Source organism: Stegodyphus dumicola, chromosome 4 (genome assembly GCF_044657685.1).
Source record: "Stegodyphus dumicola isolate Sdum_Otavi_A_Nest chromosome 4, ASM4465768v1".
Lineage (NCBI taxonomy): Eukaryota > Metazoa > Arthropoda > Arachnida > Araneae > Eresidae > Stegodyphus > Stegodyphus dumicola.
Window position 1 is genome coordinate 59,190,250 of NC_140771.1, and position 22,599 is coordinate 59,212,848.

The 22,599-nt window shown below is 30.7% G+C and overlaps 1 protein-coding gene across 2 annotated transcripts in view; it reads right to left on the reverse strand.

The window, feature by feature from the left end:
* Pkn (serine/threonine-protein kinase N) overlaps positions 1-19,301 on the reverse strand; it is a 157,002-nt gene extending 137,701 nt beyond the window's left edge. The window contains exons 1-2 of one of the 2 annotated variants that reach the window (XM_035377398.2): positions 19,144-19,301; positions 16,414-16,734 (exon numbers count right to left, since the gene is read on the reverse strand). In XM_035377398.2, the coding sequence (XP_035233289.1) occupies positions 16,414-16,729 (316 nt within the window). In that variant the 5' untranslated portion in view covers positions 16,730-16,734; positions 19,144-19,301. The remainder of the gene's footprint in view (positions 1-16,413; positions 16,735-19,143) is intronic. The other variant, XM_035377399.2, reaches the window with a different exon arrangement.
* Between the last annotated feature and the right edge of the window lie 3,298 nt (positions 19,302-22,599).

Here is a 22,599-nt window from a genome sequence, read left to right on the forward strand (position 1 = left end):
CTCTCCATGTTTTATTATGGGTAAAAAAAAATCAAATGTGCATGCATAAAGCTTAAAAAAATTGTTAAAAAAAAGAGTTGGTGGTGGCTTTGTCTTCTTCAATGGCCAGACAACCCAGGATGGGCCCTTGCCTTCCTCAGAATCGAATTCCAAGCTCTTCTTTCCCTTGCCATGGACATCCAATTGGTTATTTTAAAAATTCTTAAGTCTGTTTCCAAACAGTCGAGCCACCTATGTTAAGGTCTCCCTCAATTTTCGGTGCCGAATCGTCTGACCGAGAAGATCTTTTTAGTTACTCGATTTCCATCCATTCTGCACAGGTGTCCTGCCCATTTAATTCTCTAAATCCTTATACATTTTACTACATCTATTTCTTTAAATGATTTATAGAGTTCAGAGTTAGTTCTTCTCCTCCAGATACTGTTACACTTTATGCCACCAAAAATAGTTCTCAAATTTTTTCTTTCAAAGACAGAAATGATACTTTTAGCTTTTTCTGTCATTGCCCAGGCAAAGTATGTAAAAATGGGTCTGATTAAGCTTTTGTAAATTAGAATCTTTGTTTTTCTGCTAGTGAAGTTAGACTTCAAGTATTTTTTTTAGACCGAAAAAACATCGGTTAGCATCTGTGACTACTACAGATCTCAGGCATTAAATCATTGAGAGTATTAACTTCTGATCCTAAATATTTAAATTTGCTAACAGTTTCAAATTTGCAATTCCCAATTTCAAAATAAGGATTGCTTTTATTACCACATGACATGTATTTAGTTTTATTTTGGTTGATTGCTAGATGCATTTTGCTGGCTGCAGCCTTTAGAGATGTAAAAGCCTCTCTAAGTGACTCGGGAGTGCATGCGACTATGTCAATATCATCAGCAAACGTAAAAATCTGAACAGACCTTGTTAAAGATAGTTCCATGAGTATAAATGTTGGAGTCTTTTATGATTTTTTGGAGGACAAGGTTAAAAAGCAAGCAGGCCAGTGCATCACCCTGTCTGAGCCCATTTGAAACAACAATAGGCTCAGACAGATTATTCTGGATTTTTAACCCTAAGTTTTGTCTCAGTGAGAGTAATGGTGACCAAATTTGTAAGTTTTTCTGATATTGCAAATTCTCTCATAGCTTCAATTAAATATTTTCTATTTACTGAATCGTAGGCAGTCTTAAAATCAACAAAAAGATGGTACATTGCAATGCCATATTCATTAGTTTTTTTTTCCAAAATTTGCCTAATGTTAAAGATTTGTTCTGCTGTAGATCTTTCTTTGCGGAAACCACAATGGTAATCACCTACAATATTTTCTGTATAAGTTACTAGTCTACTAAAAGGTATATTGAAAAATAGTTTGTAGAAAACACAAAGGAGACTGATTCCCCTGTAGTTGGTACATTCCAAAATGTCTCCTTTTTTTGTGTATAGGACAGATGATGCTCAGTTTTCAATCTTCGGGCAAAACTTCTCGGTTCTAAACTGATTCAATGTGGTGGTGTGCTAGTGGCTTTGAGGTTCGAATTTTAGATCATTCGGGTTATTGGACGTCCAGATTTCGGACATTTTACTGTGTATATTTGTGCCAGAAGTTTTTACAATGAAACTCTAAAGACAACAACACTATAATGATGAAAAAACATTTGCCATTTGAGGCATGTGAAAATGAGCACTCGTCCAGCAGACTGCTTGTGCATGTGGCTACTGACATATTCTTAAGAATTATTACAAAACAATAAATGATTCCTTGTCCGAACAAAGCAGGGGGAAAAAAAAGCAAAATTCAAACTTTTAATGATGAAAACAGATTAATTTAAATTTTCTTTTGAAAAACTTCATTTTTAATCACTGCATAAAAATTTAATTGCAACAGTATAAAATACAATTACAGCACAAAACTTTTAACAAAATTTTTTTATTTAATACTAATTTATATGAAAAATCTAGAATTTTAATGCAATTTAATTCTTTGTGTATATTTGTTAAGCATATTTTGAGAATATTATTAAACAACTTGTTAAAATTACAGCAAAAGGAAATTTATTTTTAAAAATTGTGAATTTCATTACGGGAGGAGGGAGGGATGGAGTGTTAATGCAACAGACATCTGGTATCCTATTATTTCAGAGCACTTTTCCTGACTTAATTAGGCTGTACCACATACACTGTGGTAACAAAGATTGGAAATCTCAGCTAACACCTTGCTTTTAATAAAAATCAGAAAGAACTGCAACACAAGTTGTTTGTATATGTGCATATAAAATTAGTTTCTTTAATAGAAACTTTTGTGCTCATAAATTTGCCCTGCTGAAATTTAAAAGCTTCTTTAAAAATATTTCCATACCTTCTTCCTGTATATTTGTTATGCAGTTAAGTGGCTTGAATATTATTAGTATGAGGAAGCAATACTAACTTTTTATTATTGTGAATTTATTACTTCAAAAGCCACTTAAGCATTATTTTAATTGTAAACACATAAAAGCATACAAAAATTAATAATTTATAATGTACTTTTGTACATATGAATATGTTTCCAATATTATATCCACGAATGGATTGAAAATACACATTTTCATATCTCTCTGTGTATAATTTTTTAGCTAATAAACTTACAAATTAGAACTCCAACATATCTAAAAAAGTTATCGCAAATACTATTATTAACCAAATCAGCAGAATTAAAAACATTTACACTCATATAGAAACACAAAAAGAAGAAATTATAATTCTCACTAAAATTTTAAAAGATAATGAAATTCCTTTAAAATTCAATAATAGCCTTTCAAAGATATCGGGAATAATCTACACTCTATATTACTTTTTAAATGTATGAATTTTTAATCTGAAAGCTCCAAAAGAGAAGGATAAAGAAGGATGTTTTAAAGGGTTTATAAGTTTTTATTTTCTAATAAATTTTATTTTTATTTTAATTACTATTCTGTCAGTAAACAAGGGCCTTGTACATTTTCAAAGTTTACTTTTCTAACAATAGTTCATTTACTTCCTTTTTCTAACTCTTTTCTGTAATTTTTATTCACAATTTTAAAAATCTAAAATTAGAATTTTCTACTCAATTATTCAGGACAATTAGTAAAAACTTTTTGACCAATTTTTAGGCAATTTTTAAAGAATAACTGTTTTTAAAATGTAATTAAAGTTTTAAAATGAATGTTCTTTATTCCGACTTTTCAAAGAGTCAAAAATTTCATTTCTCTCAATAATATTGTAATCTTTTTATTTGTCAAAATTTTTAAAATTTTCAGTCAATTATTTAAAGTTTTTCTTTTGGTTTCAACAATTCCTTCTTATGTTCCAAATTTCAGCCTTTTGAGCGATTACTTTCTCGCCAAAGTTTGTTTTCTTTCGCCAACGAAGTCAAAATGGCAAACCTGTAAGTTACTACAATCGAGAATTGCATTGAAATCTAATGAAAATGCTCGAGGTTTTTAATTACTTAATGTGAGTTTCAATTAAGTTTTTTCACCTGAGTTTTTAATTTCAATACAGTTTAAATACTTTGGATTATGTGATATATGTATACAGTACAAAGTCTTTAATCCGGCTGTCCATAATCCGGAATGATCTATAATCAGGACCTCAAAGCTTTCTGCGCATGCACATAATACGTTTACGCATACGCATTTGATGTATAACGGATGGTATAAGCTAGGCTAAAATTCTATAATTATCTATTTCAGTTAATGGGTCAGATTGCGTTGTTCCTTAATCTTCTAACTGGATCCAGTTTATTATTTTTTGAAAACTGTTAGAACAATTTTATAAAAAGTAACTTTCGATTATGTCAGAAAAAGTTTCTGATTCTGAAGCTGCCAAAGGGTCTACAAAGCAAAAGCATATTTCGATGTAAAGCTTCCGATAGTGAAGAAAGTGACAGAGAGTTTATTGAAAACGAAAAAATTTCAATTGACAAGTTAGTCGGTATTCTCGACACAGCAATTACAGGACAACAGTGGAACTGAACAAGAATTTATGTCTGTTTATAGAATTAAAGAGAAAGTATTAGCACAAAAAATGAAGCAACTTAAACAACTTACATTGAAAGAAATATTTAATAAAGTAAACAAATAAATATTAAGCTTTTATTTGTGAATTTTGATACCCTTTAGATCATAATTGCTCTTTATTTCATAAATTACGGTTTCATATTTTTAATTGTATAATTTCTGCATGCCATCTTAGCAGATTTAAACTTATGATCTATAATCCGGAAAAAAACTCTAATCCAGAATCGCCGAAGTCCCAACGAGTCCGAATTAAAGACTTTGTACTGTATAGGTAAAATTTGATTAATTTATTCACTGAAGTATTTTAATTATGCATTTTCAGTTTAAATTCTTTAAACAAAATAGAATACTCTTTATTTAGTTCTAATTGTTTTTTTTCTCTTGTTTTTTCACCTAAGTTTTATAATTTCACTAAAGTTTAAAATACTTTGGATTATATGATATATGTTTAAAAGTAAAATTTTGATTTATATATTTTTCACTGAAGTATTTTAATATGCACTTTCAATTTAAATTCTTTAAACAAAATAGAATACTTTTTATTTAAAGTACAAGTCCTTATTGATTTTTTTTTCTTGTTTTTCACCAAAGTTTTATAATTTCACTAAAGTTACAGCACTTTGGATTATATGATATACAGTCAAAAGTCGTTAATTCGGACACCCATAATCCGGACCTCAAAGCTTCAAACTTTCTGCGCATGCGTCGCGTTCACGCATGCACACAGGCGTTTACGAGAGCGCGTAAGACCCTTACGGCTGTGAATATGTTTGTGCGCATGCGCGTTTAATGTGTAACGGAGTTATACGCTAAGCTAAAGTTATCTAATTCAGTTAATGTTGCTGATTGCGTTGTTCCTTAATCTTTGAATTGGATCCGGCTTATTATTTTTTGCAGACTGTTAGAGCAATTTTATAAAAGCAAGCTTGAACTTTCGATTATGTCAAATAGAATTTCCGATATATATTTACTACAAAGCGAAAGTATGTTTTGAAATCCGAAATCTATTTATCAATTTCACGCTGCTCTGCGGCAGAGGGGGGGGGAGAAACGTCATTATTAGATTATGATAGATTAGAAAGATTATGTCAAATAGAATTTCCGATATATATTTACTAATATGTAATTTGTATCTACAAAGCGAAAGTATGTTTTGAAATCCGAAATCTGTTTATCAATTTCACACCGCAGATTGGAAGTTGATCTGTCAGCACTATCCTTATCTTCAGGGCAGATGTTTTTATTTTATTTGATTTATAATTCCGTACTAAGTGTAGTATTTCATCTCGATATACTCCGTCTTTGATATGATTTAAATCAAGTTCCTCGTCATTATAATTCGCTTCCGATAGTGAAGAAAGTGACCCAGAGGTTATTGAAAACGAAAACATTTCGATTGACAAATTAGTCGGTATTCTCAACACAGCAATTATAGGACTTGAACAGCGGAACTTTGTAACTAAACAAGAAATTATGTCTGTTTAATAGAATTAAAGAGAAAGTATTATCACATGAAACGAAGCAACTTACATTGAAGGAAATGTTTAATAAAGTAAACAAATAAATATTAAGCTTTTTCTTTTCGTAAATTTTGATACCCTTTAGATCATAATTGTTCTTTATTTAATAAATTACGGTTTCATATTTTTAATTTTGTAATTTCTGCATGCCATGTTACGAGATTTAAACTGATGATCTATAATCCGGAAAAATCGATAATCCGGAATCGCCGAAGTCCCGACGAGTCCGGATTAACGACTTTTGACTGTATGTTTAAAAGTAAAATTTTGATTTATATTTTTTTTATTCATTGAAGTATTTTAATTATTCACTTTTGGTTTCAATTTTTTAAATAAAATAAAATTCTTTTTATTTAAAGTACAAGTTCTAATTGAATTTTTTCCCTTGCTTTGGGGAAGGGCCAGAATTTTCGGGTGAGCTATTATAATTCAAATACATTGAAATGGTTCATAGGGTAATTCTGGAAACAGAAAAGCAAGGATTTTTGTAAAAGAGAGATTTCAATTGATTTCAGTGTTCCTTTCCCAATGAAGTAGCAATGAAGTTGATTGAATTACTCTTGTGTTATGCTCTTTTTAAATTCCTATTATTAGCTCACACTCTCCCTATACAGTCAAAAGTCGTTAATCCGGACTCGTCGGGACTTCGGCGATTCTGGATTATCGATTTTTCCGGATTATAGATCATCAGTTTAAATCTGGTAAGATGGCATGCAAAAATTACAAAATTAAAAATATGAAACCGTAATTTATGAAATAAAGAACAATTATGATCTAAAGGGTATCAAAATTTACAAAAAGAAAAAGCTTAATATTTATTTGTTTACTTTATTAAACATTTCCTTCAATGTAAGTTGCTTCGTTTTATGTGATAATACTTTCTCTTTAATTCTATTAAACAGACATAATTTCTTGTTTAGTTGCAAAGTTCCGCTGTTCAAGTCCTATAATTGCTGTGTTGACAATACCGACTAATTTGTCAATCGAAATGTTTTCGTTTTCAATAACCTCTGGGTCACTTTCTTCACTATCGGAAGCGAATTATAATGACGACGAACCTGATTTAAATCATATCAAAGACAGAGTACATCGAGACGAAATACTAAACTTAGTACGGAATTATAATCCAAATAAAATAAAAACATCTGCTCTGAAGATAAGGATAGTGTTGACAGATCAACTTCCAATCCGCGGCGTGAAATTCATAAACAGATTTCGGATTTCAAAACATACTTTCGCTTTGTAGATACAAATTACATATTAGTAAATATATATTGGAAATTCTATTTGACATAATCTTTCTAATCTATCATAATCTAATAATGACGTTTCTCCCCCCCCCCTCTGCCGCAGAGCAGCGTGAAATTGATAAACAGATTTCGGATTTCAAAACATACTTTTGCTTTGTAGTAAATATATATCGGAAATTTATTTGACATAATCGAAAGTTCAAGCTTACTTTTATAAAATTGCTCTAACAGTCTGCAAAAAATAATAAGCCGGATCAAATTCGAAGATTAAGGAACAACGCAATCTGCAACATTAACTGAATTAGATAACTTTAGCTTAGCGTATAACTGCGTTAAACATTAAACGCGCATGCGCACAAACATATTCGCAGCCGTAAGGGTCTTACGCGCTCTCGTAAACGCCTGTGCGCATGCGTGAACGCGAAGCATGCGCAGAAAGTTTGTAGCTTTGAGGTCCGGATTATAGATCATTCCGGATTATGGGTGTCCGAATTAACGACTTTTGACTGTATATTGTTCAAATTTTTAATCGTTAATAAAATACTTTTTATTCGTCCAAAGTTCAAATACCTTTTTTAAACTTGTAGTGGATGACACTTGATGTAAATACAGTTTTTTCACAAAAATTTTTCTTTTTTTGGATTTTCAAAATTTGTCTTTGTTGACCTAAGTAGGAAATGATTCATTTTTTCATATATATTACTATTATTATTTATATTCCCTTTAAATTTCTTAAGGAAGTTTTGGTTTTACATTTATTAAATCCTTTGTTGCATTTATTAGATTATTTGAAATTTATTAATTATAAATTTCAAAATTTTTGTCTTTGTAAAACATTAGTTCTAAATTCCTTACTTTATATATAAATAATATAATACTTACTTTATATACAATACTTACTTTATATATAAAATAATCTTTAATGATATTTTTCTGCAGCTTATTAGTGTGAAAATACTAGGCATATTTACATATTTTTTTAATTGTTTTGTTTGGTAAAATGTTTGGTAAAAATATATTTATGGATGGCCCTTGAGGAAAATTGGCGACATTTAACAGTACATGGATACCAAGTTACTGCAATTCTTTGACTTGCTATTTTGGCTTTGTGTAGCAGATTTTGTGTAGGAGATGACTTCTTATTTTGTCTTTGTGTAGTGGCAACTTTTGCACCAAAAATCACCACTACACAAAGACAAAAGAACAAGTCAAACCTATCGACCTAGTTTCATTTAAAAAACCATCAGAGAATTGCACAGTCCCCTTATCCATGTACACATCAACCTATTTTCACTTAAAAAATCAAAGGAGCACCCAATTCTACAGTAGAGCCAAACAAAAAAATACATAATCTCAATAAACTACATTTTAAATAAACAATAAAATAACATAAAAAAGAAAATTCCTCTTATGCATCTAAGCACTACACAAAGCAAATATCCACTTACCTTATTTAGAAATTTCTGCATCGCACAAAATTCCTTAACAGCAACCAAAAACTTCTTAAATTATCAGTACTAGAATCGTATAGCGGGGTCACCACGTAAATTCACAAAAACAAGACTAAAAAATATCCTCCGTAGTGCCGAACTGTCGGTGGCATTTCTTGCATGAACCTTTCTTACGACAAACCCATTCAAAGCCATCTGAACGATCTTTATGTTCGACCATACGCATTTCCTTCCTACAAACAGGACACATATAATGGCTACTAAGGAAACCTTCATTTACACACCCGTCAATTAATGCTCTTTTATCCCTTTCATTCCAAATTGTATAGAAACTTCAAATTAATCTTACCACATTCAGTCATTCTATCATCTAAACCACAAAACAAGCAATACACTTCCTAACAAATACATACCAAAAGCCCTTACAAATCCAAATCTTTTCCCATCATTAAAAATTTACCGCAATCACGCAACTGATTATGTCTTAATAGACTTTCCATAACATTCAAAAACTCAGGTTACCATAAATGAAACTACAACTTGGCGATAAATGAAACAAGAACTTTGCTATAATACTAAGGGCACACTTCAATTTACTCTAAGCTATTGTTTATATATATATATATAAACAAAAAAGGGTGAAATATTTGGGTCAAAAGTCTTTAATCCAGACTCGTCAGGACTTCTGTGATTCCGGATTATCAGTTTTTCCAGATTATAGATCATCAGTTTAAATCTGGTAAGATGACATGCAGAAATTATAAAATTAAAAATATGAAACCGTAATTTATGAAATAAAGAGCAATTATGATCTAAAGGGTATAAAAGTTTATATAAAAAAAAAAGCTTAATATTTATTTGTTTACTTTTCTAAACATTTCTTTCAACGCGCGCATGCGCAAAGCAGAAATTACGCATAGTCGAAATTAGAAAATTGCAACCTGAAAACTATTTGATGTGTATTCGTGGTATTTATAATGACGAGGAATTTGATTTAAATCATATCAAAGAAGGAGTACATCGAGATGAAATACTACATTTAGTAAGGAATTATAAGGCGAATAAAATAAAAACATCTCCCTGAAGATAAGGATAGTGCTGACAGATCAACTTCCAGTTCATTGCACGCCGCAAAACAAAGAGATTTGAAGGTTTTAAATGCTATCTTTTCAATTTCTAACAAGTAGCTGAGGATATGATCTGTTTTCTTAAAACTTTTACTCTAGCCTCTGACAAAGGAAATTTTTTTATCTAAAAAGAATAAGGAGCGAAAATAGCTAAAATGCTTAGGAAATAACTAGTATAATAAACCAGGGTTTCTTAAACTGTGGGTCGCAGAACCTGCAGCAGGGGTACCCAAAAATTTTAGCATTTTTGATATTTCTTTAACTTATTATAATAATTTTACAATTACCAAATATTTTTACACAATGCATCTAAAAATAGATAAAAATAAGACAATACAGACAAAGAAAAAGAAAAGAAAATGTTTTGACACATTCCTTTTACAAATAAACGTTCATTTTCCTTGCTTTGCAAGTGATACTGTCACTTCGTCTGATACTTATTTAAAATTCTATTCTATGTCTTAAAATGAGAAATTAAAGTTAATGATCTAAAACTCAAATAGTATATTACAGTACAAATGAAAAAAATTGATAGTTTCACTCAAGCCTGTGTCGGATTTGCACAATACTTATGGGATCCCACAAAATTTTTTAAAATATTATAGGGTCCTGGGTGTTGCGAAAATATCTCAATGATAAAAGGGGGGTCGTAACTGAAAAAAGTTTAAGAAACCCTGTCATAAACAATCAAATACAGTTGTATCTTATTTATATGACTCTTTACGCAAGGTGACCAGACGTCCCGCTTTTGGTTGGACAGATCCGATTTTTAACAATTTGTCCCATGTCTCATGACATTTTAAAGAAATCTTGATTTTGGAAGCATGACAAGCTAGACAACCACGGGAGAACGGGAAGGGAATATATGCTTTTTGGCGGCCGTGTGGCTATTTCAACAGGATATGAGTTTTATATTATTTTTGTTAATTTTACGATGTTAAATCAATAATATAATTAATAATAACAAATAATTGTTGAAAACATTATTGTCGAGAACTGTTTATCAAAGTTCGCATCATTGATCAGTTATTATTATATCGTATTATTTATTTTTATAGTGGCGACAAAAAGGTCTAGTACCGGTCTTGAAAATGACACATTTGACTCACGTTACAGTAAATTCAGAGGAAAATAATACAAGTCAGTACTGTTATTACTTAGAAAGAAATATAGGATTTAAATTGAAATAAATTTTTAAATATAGTTACTTTATAATAACCAAATTAATTTATAAACTAACAATAAATATGTTCACATAATTATATACCTATTTACTGTGTTTTTAAGCAATATGAATATAATAATTTATAATATAATTTTTTTTAAAGATTTTTAGCATAATTAAGAAAAGAGGATGCAAGTTCAACGAGGTCTAAGATGCGAGTTTCCTTTTATTAAAAAGAATCAAAAGCAATTACATAGTAAAATGTGAGAAATGTAATGGTGAATTTTCTATTTCGTATGTGGGTAAAATAATATTTCAAAGCATTTGGGAACACAGAAACACAAAAGGTATTTAAATACTGCGGCCCCTTCCTCCAAAATACAGGAATTTTTTCGGAAAACAACTTATGGAGACGAAGAGAAGAAATTGGCATTATCAGAAGGACTTGACGTTTTTTCATGCTATTAATCACAATCATTCTTTAAGATCTATGGATTACATATCACACATTGTCCAAAAGTTATTCAACAAAAAATCTGCCTATGCAGGAACAAAATTCGAGGCAATTGTGTAATGTGTGTAATGTGCTTTCCCCATATGCATTTTCAGAATTTAAAAACAAAATCTACAAAATATTAATTTTATATCCATATATTCTGACGAATCTTAGAACCATAGATTGTTTTAATTTGGAAACTGGAATAAAAAATTAGAATTTTAGATTTTGTTTCTTCGCACGGCGAAACTTCCGAAATAATTTTCAGTTCCATTATTAATATTTTGGAAAAAAACAATCTATAATATAAAGTGATTGCATATTGAGCAGATAACATGAACACAAATTTTGGAGGAAAAGCAAGAAGAGGTACAAATAATATTTTCTATGAGTTAAACAAAAACCTTAATCAAAGCATTATTGGTGTTGGTCGTACAGCACACATAATACATAATGCCATTCAAACAGCTGCTGACTTGTTGCCCGTAGATGTGGAAAATATTGTTATTAAAATATATTCTTACTTCTATATATACACTATGCATGTTGAAAAGCATAAAAAATTTTGTGAAATGGTGGAAGTCGAATATCAGAAAATACTTTGATACAATAAAACGCGCTGGTTAGCTCTTTTGCCAGCTTTCGAAAGAATTTTGAAAAATTATGATCCTTTGAAATCCTACTTTCTGTCACAGGATAAACGTCCTATAATTTTAGTAGAGTTTTTTTTTTTAAGAGAATCTTCAATAATTTGGCTAGAGTTTGTACACAATCAAGCAGTTCTTTTTCAAAATGCTGCAAAACTTATTGAAGGTGATAAAATTTCGGTAATTGAAGTAGCAAATGAAGTTAATAATTTAAAATTCCAGTGTCAAGAGCGGTTAGAAAATTCCAGTGTCAAGAGCGGTTACCCTGCCAAAAATTACGCACCAAATCTGGCACTCCCTACAGACGTTTTAGGGTTGCTGTTTCTTATTTTGGTGTTGCCAATTTAGGTTTTTTCTGTTGCCAAATTTAGTATTTTCTTGTATTTTGTACCATTTTTTAAGTTTTTTTTTAAGTTTTGTGGCAACAATTTTTGGATTTCATATATGTTTTACCGCCATTTTTTTGTGAAGTGATCAGGCGGATTTCTGACTTGCTGTATTTTGCTGCAAATCTGGTTGTATTTTCCAATTATATTTTTTTTTTCTATTAATTATTTTTAGCTTTTAGCTTTCAATATGCCTACTGTATATAATATATAAAGTTTCAGGGAATTTTGAGTTGGAAAATTGATAGTTGTGCTTCATTTTCGTCAGGTAGGCCGACAGTTGGAAGGCCAGGTATTGTTAATTGTTTATTTTTGCATCATTTGGCTCAGGATATGCAGATGTTGATTTTTTGATGGAGGTTGGATTGTTGAAGGCTGCAGTGTGTAAGAAATGTGGGTCTGGTATGAAACAGAAGTTGAAGAAGTCGTATTTGGATGGATTTGTGTATGTTTGTCGCAAAATGGTAGGTGGTAATCAGTGCAACACTGAAACAGGGGCGTAGCTAGAGGGGGGCATCTGTCCCTGGACACAGAATCCAAGGGGCGCCAAACTGATGTTACGACATTTTAGAATTAAATGTTTTCCATCCTTGGCAAGCAGTAGGGGGCACGAAATCTTCAGTTGTCCCTGGGCGCTGAAAACCCTAGCTACGACTCTGCACTGAAATGTTGATAAGGCATAATTCTTGGTTTTCGAAGTCTAAGCTTAAGTTGTTTGAGGTTTTGTTGATCACGTATGAGATTTTGAGAGGCACTAAGACAGGTAGGATTGCAGAGGAGTATGGTTTCTCTAGTACTACTTTAGCAGATTGAGGCAATTCATTAACGAGACCATTTTGAATTATATTGAGGAGAATTCTGAGAAGGTATGTGGTGATGGTGTTGTTGTGGAAATAGATGAGTCGAAGTTTGGCAAAAGGAAGTACAATAGGGGTCATAGTATTGAAGGTCAGTGGGTTTTTGGTGGTGTTGAAAGGGGATCAGATAAGGTTTTTTTAGTTGCTGTGCATGATAGGTCTCTGGAGACATTGTTGTCTGTAATTAAGGAATGGATTAAGCCAGGTACGTCTGTTTATTCTGATTGTTAGAAAAGTTATGATTGTTTGACGGATGAGGGTTTTGAGCATTTAAAGGTAAATCATTCTTTAATATTTGTACACCCCGATTCCGAGTGTCATACAATTGAAAGTACGTGGAGGCATGTTAAAGCTTCTTTGCCTACGTACAATCGCAAGGCAGATTATAAATTTTACCTTGCGATGTACATGTTTCGTAAATCATGTTTAGTGGTTAATGTTGATTGTTTCAATAGATTTATTGAAATTGCTGCTGGGGTAAATTGGGAGGAATTCAAAATTTCTGTATAAATAATTCTTTTTATTAGATTGCCGACACGTATTTTCAATTGTATTTGTTAAAATTTTTGTGAAAATTGTATATAATATGTTATTCAGTGTCATTTATTTGTATTTTTTATGAATTCTTTTTTTTTTTTTTTTTTTTTTGTATTTAATGATTCTGTATTTTTTATGTATTAATTATTTGCATTTAGCGAGAATCCATCTTAGTGAGAAAAAAAGGCGCCAAAAACAGGTATTTTGCTTGGCGAGGGAAAAAAGTCGCCAAATTTCCGATTTGGGGGTATATCAAAGTAGTTCCAATAATTTTTTTTTCTTTAACTATCCATAACAGTATATGCTAGCTAGAAGAAGAAGGTGTAATAAATTTTGCAGATATCATGAATCATGTTAAAAAGTCCTATAGCAACTGCATAGATTATTGAGAAGAGTGGATGTGTACATTACAAGGCTCTACTCTTATATGCACCCTCAGGTCACCAAATGCAGCGATATGCGTTGCGCGCTGGTTTCTGGCGCAATTGCATGTTCTGCCGTGGTTTTGGGGGCGATGTTGGTTTCTATGGCAAACCTTTTTACGTGGAAAACTTGGATTTTACTACTGCAGTGATTTTAGTTTCCTAAGTTTTACTACTGTAGTGGTTAGGTTTTAGTTTACTAGTTGGTTCATGAAGTGTGTGGTTTTTAAATGATTTATGATGCAACCAAGGGCGTATATGTAATGAAAGACGTGTTGGCAAAATTTTAGTCACGTGGCCTGGTACACTATTTTTTGGGGTGGCTGGAAATTCTACAAGTATTTAGGAGAAGAAGGTTTTGAACATTTGTATGTGAAACATAGTATCAATTTTGTGGATAGTGAGTCTGGCTATCATATAAATAGAGATTACATGGTGGCATGTTAAATCTATGTTGCCGACTTATTTGATGGTTTATATATTTTACCATCATTGTTCTAAAACGGGAGAAGATGCTTTTAAGAAATTTGTGGTGAAATTGTTTTGGTAATATTTGAAATTGGTATTTCTGCTGTTCGAAGAAGCATTCATTCATGGTAAGTGCATTTTGTTTTATTCTTGTTCTTATTTTGTGGAATGTTATGTTCATTGTTTTTTTAGTACGAATTTGTTGTTATTGTTGTTTTTTGAATTGATTGAATGAAATTTATTTGTTTATTTTGTTGATTAGTGTGCAATGCCGAGATTGTGCAATTCGTAGATGTTTTTTAAAGTTTAAACAGAACGCTGTGTACATGGTATTCTTGAAATTTATTGTTGTTATGCTAATTTATTAAAGCGAGGTGTGCGTAGGTCATAGATTCCTTTGCTGCCTAGATTGTGTGATTTGTAGATTTTTTTAAGAGAAAGCTGTGTACATGGTATTCTTTGAAATCTATTGTTATGTTAATTTATTTAAGCTAGGTGTGCGCAGTTCGTAAATTTCTTCACTGCATAGATTGTGCAATTCTGTGATGTTTCTTTAAGTTAAAACATATCGCTTTGTACATGGATTCTTGTCAAATATTTTTGGTTAGAAACTTTACGTTTTTGCTATCTAAATTTTTTGTTTTTGTTTCGGATTTTTAGCTTAAATTGTGTTCAAAACGTGGTTTTTGCAGACATTTTAGGCTTAAAGTTTGAAATGTAGACAAAAAATTTAGGTAGTAATACGGCCACATAGATTTTCGCGCCGAAGATATTTTTCGAGAAATTTGTCGTAAAGCAAGAGCGTATATGAGAGTAGTTCTCATTACAATGATATTGAACATTTTCAGTGGGTTACATTAAAACAAGAACTTAATTGGAATGATGTGCAAAAATCATTCGATCATATTACTCAAAATTTCCTATGTAGTAATATTTCTGAAAATGATCTTTTTAATGAGGTATCATTATTAGAAAAATATATTGATAAGGAAAGGGTTAAATCTTGGGCATCAGCAAAAATCACAATAGATAACAAATGGTTAGAAATATTTTATCATTTTGAAACAAACCATGTTCCATATAATAATGCAGTAAAAATTGTGGAAATAGTGCTGCCCTTACCAGGAATTAATGCTGCGACTGAACGCGTTTGCGTTTTTCTACAGTAAATAAAGTGTGGACATAAGAAAAAACACAATTACGTAAGTGTTGACACTTTAAAAGCCATTTTATCCATGAAATATAAAAAATTCTTGTGAAAAATTTTATGACCTTTCAAAGAACAACAGCAATTTAATAAAAAAAAATTCAACCAAATAAGAAATATGCCAAAGAATAAAATAATACTATACATAATTTTTTATTATGTACGTATGTATTAACTTTTATTATGTATGTATGTATTAGTTTTTATTATGCATTTATGTATAAATTTTATATTTTATAATGTATTATATTTGTAAATTGTTCTTATGTTGAAATTTTAAAAAATATATTACAATGCTATTTTTGCATTCTATGAAAATTTTCGTTGCTCAATAGAGACCAAATTTTTAATCAAGACCCCTCCCCACCCCCAAGTCAACCAATGTTAAAATCTCTGGTCATCTTATCTTAACGCAGTGTTATCCCTGGAGACATTTTGCTAGACTGGTACCCAGACAGTTTTAGTGAACCATTTGGGAAAGACATTGAATAAGGAGGAAAGAAATACTCTTAGGCAAGTTTTAGACACAAAAAGTTTATCTTTGGAGGAGAAAAATGGCACGAAATGTTTACGTTTATCAGAACAGGGAACTGGTTAAGAAGATACCAACATTACACACTGAATGATTAAGTCTGTGAGTTTGCCAACTAAGTATGGTTGCCACTTTAACATGGAAGCATCAGTTTCCACAATACATCAATCCAGTAGTATTGAAAACCATAAGAAATAAACAATATCACAATCCATCATATTGATGAAAACAAGCAGTAAAGAATGATGCATTTTACAAGTTGATATCGCACAATATTATAAATAAGATAACACTATACAGAAAAACTAACTTTAAACTCAATTACTCACCAGTAAAATTTAAATCAGAACTTTGTCCTTGAATGACCAGCATATAAGCATTAAGATCCTGCAATTCTTGCTGAAGCTCATGCAATTTACTGTTAGCCTTTTTGACGATTGAGTTAACATTGGACAGAGACTTTTTATCTGTTGTAGCTTTTCTAAGATTTTCAGCACCTTCTTTTATTTTTAATTCCTTGCGGATTTCTTCTTTTAGTTGTCTTTTTATATCTTCCAGTTTTGGAGGTAAGCTAGCATCAGAAACATTGTGATATAACCCATATTTTGAAACAAGATCACAGTGTGATGACTGGCTACGATTCATTACTACTATGAAAGAAAGAAAAGTTTTGCAAAATTACACAACTTTCATATATTCACTAAATGTAAACACTTTATAAAAAGATCTGACTGGTATTTTAAACACATTTTGCATTATCACTTACATGTAGATTGCTACTTACTTTCATAGTTATTAAATAGTTAACTTTTCAGCTTAAAAATCTGTAGTGGAAGTTAGTATTTCTGCTTGACTGGTACTCAATAGCAGCTATATAAAATTAAGGGCACTTGATAGTCATCCAGTAACTACCAATACACTGTAAATCATTTTTTGGTGTTTTGGGCCAATAAAATAGTTTTCCCCCCTTTCTCTCTTTATTACTTAGTTATTCAATTTTTATTTCTAGATATTGTTTGGCAATCACATTCAAAATGACATCCAACAGATTGCTATTCTCCACAGCTTATCTCTATCTCCATGTGAACCCTGACAAATAAAATGACAAGTGATTTGTACCTACTGATTCCGATGAGCACTTTACTATTCACGTTTGGACATCAGTCTTGGAATCAAAGCTGGAACTGAAATGAAATCATCCCCACCCTTTCCCAGAATTCGTTTTGAAAAGAGAAAGAGAACACTAATAAAAAAAGAAATAAAAATCTCATCTTTGTAGAAGTATTTAGAATACCTTCCAAGGTTACCAAACACTCCCAAGAACTAGAGTTAAAAGTGGTATTTTTTGCAATGAATCAGAGGCAATAAGATGACCACTAAGCACTTTATTTATGATTTGTATCTTTTTAGAACTGGTTTTTAGAAAACTAAAAACATTACTAATTTTTTCAACTATTTTAAAAGTGGTATTTTTTGCAATGAATCAGAGGCAATAAGATGACCACTAAGCACTTTATTTATGATTTGTATCTTTTTAGAACTGGTTTTTAGAAAACTAAAAATATTACTAATTTTTTCAACTATTTTAAGCATTATAATTTCAAACCTGCAAAACAGAATGTTATTAGACAGAATGAAATTTTCATTTCTGTCTAATAACATTCTGTTTTGCAATTGAATGAAATTTTCATTTCATACTATATAAGCTGAATAAAGCTTATTTTCAATACAGCATTCAGGAAGCATTTAGTAATATACAACCATCCTTCAGATGGCTGTTCTTATACATCATAGTAATTTATGTAAAATATTTGAATTTTATTTGTAAGTCATAATTTTTTTTAAACATAAAATAATTATTTTGGATAAACCAAGAAAGATTATATATGATTATATATAAAGTACAGAGACATGTTAGATAAAAGTGACATGTTTGCCAAAAGTCACTACTTCACCATGCTTTAAATCTGTAAATTAAACATGTAACTCAAATGATTCCTGTTTTTTATTTATATGGCATGGGAAATTAAGGTTTACTTACAGTGCTTGTCCTCACACACTCTGTTAAATTTATATTAACATGAGGCATTCCAGGGTAGAATATATTAAAATTATACATTTAGAAGTCAAACTGAAATTTTTTAGCAAATATATTATATCTATTTATTACAAAAACTCTGAGTCAGAGTGTGGAAACACACAGTTATGAATAATATTAAACATAAAAACACACCTACAATAAAAAAAAGTAAAATTACAATCAATCAATCAAAATCAAATCGATTTCAATTCAGCAAAATTTTTTAAATTATATACTAAAAATGTCATTATTTTAGCAAAAATTTTAAGTTTCTGAAATGAGATTTAAATTCCAAAATATTTGACACAATAATGTTCTTCATACACAATCTGTCATTACAAAATAATAGAAAAAAAAATTAAAGTTCTTTTAAAAATTTAAAAAAAAAATAATATTTAAAGCAGATTATATTAGAAATACAATTAACAAAATAAAATGGATTTAGCATTAAAAAATGAACTGACTTTTATTATCACAAACTTTGCACAATAAAATATCATCATTTGCGGTACACAGACAAACTTAACAGTGTAATAAATGTATAATTTACAACACACACATGTAATTACAAAATAAATTTAGTGAAACGTACAAATAAATTAAAACAAAACTGGGGAAAATCCCAAACAGCGTAATTACTTATGAATAAAAAAATATAAAATCGTTCATTTCACGGCGAAAATATCATTTATAAACAAGTTTATATTTTTGCCGGGGCTTTAAACAGATCGTCATAGGAATGAAATTATACCACAGACTAAATAAAAAAATACTTTTAAAAAACTTTCATTTTATAAGTATTCATTCTTAAACTATAAAACTGATTCCACAGAAAATATGAACAATAATGCCAAAAATTATTGAATGAAATCAAATGTACTGTCATTAGGGCTAATAAAAGTATTTTTAATATTATGTATGGATAGCTACATACAATTGGATACGAGTGAAGTCCTAGAATAAATAAAAAATTACTTACTTCAAACACAGAAAATCAATTCTAAAAAATAAAAGTTGCCTCCGATTATAACTAAAATAAAAAAAAAATAACAATAACAATTTACGAACGCTACATATCCGAAACACTATACACTTAAATTACCGTATATCAAAACAAGAAAATCCTGTGTTGCCAACACTTTTATACGATACTTTTTAAAGTATAAAACTGCAGGCTTAACAAACCGCACTTTCGGACAGAAATTAAATGTTCTGGTGTTTTTCAAAACTGATCATACTAGGCAGTGCAGTACTTCTTAACAAAATATGCAAAAAAAAAAAAAAAAAAATCTGAAAGGTTTCAGATTTAAATGACGTCCGAAGGAGCGTTATTTTTTTTAACATTTTCTCTATAACCTTTATTTATTAAATATCACATTCTTCGCAATTAAACCCTAAAATTCAGTCATTCCGAACTGGGACGCGTATTTTCAAACCCTACCCCACTTTTCGAATTTTTGACATCATGGAAAAATCGACTTGACGTTGCTACCACCTCGCTGCTGAACCAAGTTCATCGACCTCTCCTCACGGGCTCTGTGTTGTTTCTTCTTCCGCTTTCGCCTCGCATGCAACCTTTTTTCGCTGGATGAAACAGTGGCTAAAACGCAGAATAGGCTGCTTCAGTCGATGAGGTGTTTACGATTGCGATGTACATGTTGGCCACGCCTTTTTATGACGTAATATTGGTTACGCCTCTTCTTAAAAACAAGTTATAAGTATGCCATGCGTATTTCCAAACCCTACCCCACTTTTTGAATTTTTGACGTCATGGACAAATCGAATTGTTTCGCCTGGATGGTAATTCTTGAGCATGCGCTGAAGGGCGAGAAGTAACATAAACAGAAGTTTGGCTTGCGCTTCTAAACAGTATTCTTATTTGAAGAAAACTTAAATTATATTTTAACTGAATTGAAATGTTAAATTTATAATGTTCTGCGCGAGAGTTTTTTAATTATAAATATACTTTTGTGTGTTGTGAGGTAGTGTTAGCATTTAACGCAATGAGTTATCTCTCACAAATGTATTATTAAGATACCAAACGATTGAAAACAAACATTATCAAACGATTGAAAATATTGAATGCATGATTTAAAAACTATAACCGTAACTTCTTAAAATACAGAAAAGAAAGAAATGGATGATTATATGAATCTTGATTTTTTTTATTAGTTGGAGCAAAGAGGTAAAAAAAGGCGTTATTGAGTGGTGTATGGAGAAACGTTTGCTTGCAAGATCGTATAAATGCCCCATTTGTGAAACTGATTTGAAACTAGTAGAGCGAAAGAACTCTATAGATAGTTTTGAGTGGCTGTGTAGAGTTATTGGAGGCGAATGTAAGTATCGATGTGTGGCATTGAGCATGTGTGGTATCTTGTGAGTTACCTATATGTGGTCGGGTAAGTGCGGGAATGATTTTATACGATCGTAATTACTCGCTAAAATTACTGTGACAGATTGGAAAAGTTTTTGTAGGGAAGTGTGCATAGAGTTATGCTTGAAAAAGAATTTTGTGTTGGGTGGAGTGCTTGAAGAAAAATGTGATCTTTTGTTATTTAAATTGTATTTTTAATTGTTTGTTTTTGATATGTTGATAATATTTTCCGACTTATGATAAATATCGATAGTCCGACGATCTACTAAACAGCAGCAACACTGTCAACTTTGACCCTATAAGTAACGCTGACCTCATTATTTTAATACGTAGTTGTTGGTATCGTAATTGCACTCGATAATATGTGTTCATTGATAATATGTGTGTGTGTGCGTATGTGAAGCATTGCTTACTGATCAAAATTTGTAGTATTTATTTTCTTATATGGTTTCTTTCATTGTGAGAAATTAGTTTTTTTATTTATTAATGCGTAGAATTTTAGTATGCCTACAGAGAATATGGCGTGATTTAAAATTTTTAGAAAATAATGAAAATTGTCTAATTACTGGTATGTAAGGAATTAACGTCTTTACGTAGCACTAAAGTAATTTGTTAAAATGATAAAATTAAAATGTTCCATAATATGAATTTAAATTTAAAATAACTTTTTTAATTGTATAAATGCTAAAGATTAAAAATCTTTGAAAAAATTAAAGCAGTATGAAGCACAAATATGAGAGACAATGACGTTGTTTATCGTTTTAGTAATTGGTGGAATTCGCTCAATGTGTCATGGTAATTTTAATTATAAACAATTTATTATACTTATTTTCAGTAAAGCCTAAGCTTAACTGTTATAAATGTAAATTGAAAGTAAAGAATTTGATATTAAAATTTATTATACTTATTTTCAGTAAAGCCTAAGTTTAAATGCTATAAATATAAATTAAAAGTAAAGAATTTGATATTAATTTACAATAATAAACAATTCATTATTGTTATTTTCAAGAGAAAATAGAAAGTACGCATAGTGTAAATACGCATAGTGTACGCACTCTTTCTCCTCCTCCAGATTCTTATCAGAAGTCGAGTAAAAATTGTTTCTACATCTTGACACTCCATAATAAAATACGATCTCTGTGTGTGTGTGTGTGTAAATGCGATAAAACACTATGAAGTCAGAAAATTAGTCCCACCTATTTATGGACGTCACACAGCTCCGCCTTCTTAATTTTTTGATGCAGCTTATTCTATGCTTTTACCAAAACAGGTCGTATTTTATTCTTCCTTCTGATTCTCTTTATTCACCGTGCTGATAAGGGTGCCTTTGGGTACGGCCTCTAGTTAGGCTTTTTTTTCCTCACATGATCAATCAATATGACACAACAAATACAAATTTAACTAATAATGACACAAACAGGGAGAATTCATCTCAACTCAGAAAATCCTCACACGAGACATCTCAGTGATGAACCCCACGTTCTCTAAATATTAAGTCACAAAATTACTTTATCTAATGACGTTAAAACTACCACATCCTTGGTGGGAGATATCCAAGATATCCGTAACGACCCAAATGTGATTATGTTCGCTAGAGATCAAAAACGACTAAACATTCTCCTTGTAAAAAGCAATTAACCCTTTAACCCTTAGCCTGTCGAGTAATTTTCTGCGAATCCCTTTAAAACTGTCGCTAGTTTTTGACCGAACTTCCCATAAAATGTCGCGAAAATAACCCTAAACCTCTGAAAATTGTCAAGCAGTTCTTTTGTTATTTCCCATCCCTCCCAGAATTTTAGATCAATTGTTCCGCCTAAAAGAGATTGATTGCACTGTAAACATTAGTAGATGCGAACTGTCAAGAACTTTGCGAAGGAATAGCTTCTCTCTGACGGACCCTGGGAGTGCTCTAGGGTAATTGTCCACCAAATACTCATCAACATTTCATGAGTAAACGATATCAGAACTAAAAGGATATTCTTTCATACAAACATCTCATTTTCGAATAAATTGCTTTTAAAATTTGCCTGTTTTGATTTTTAATTTTTATGCATTTTATAA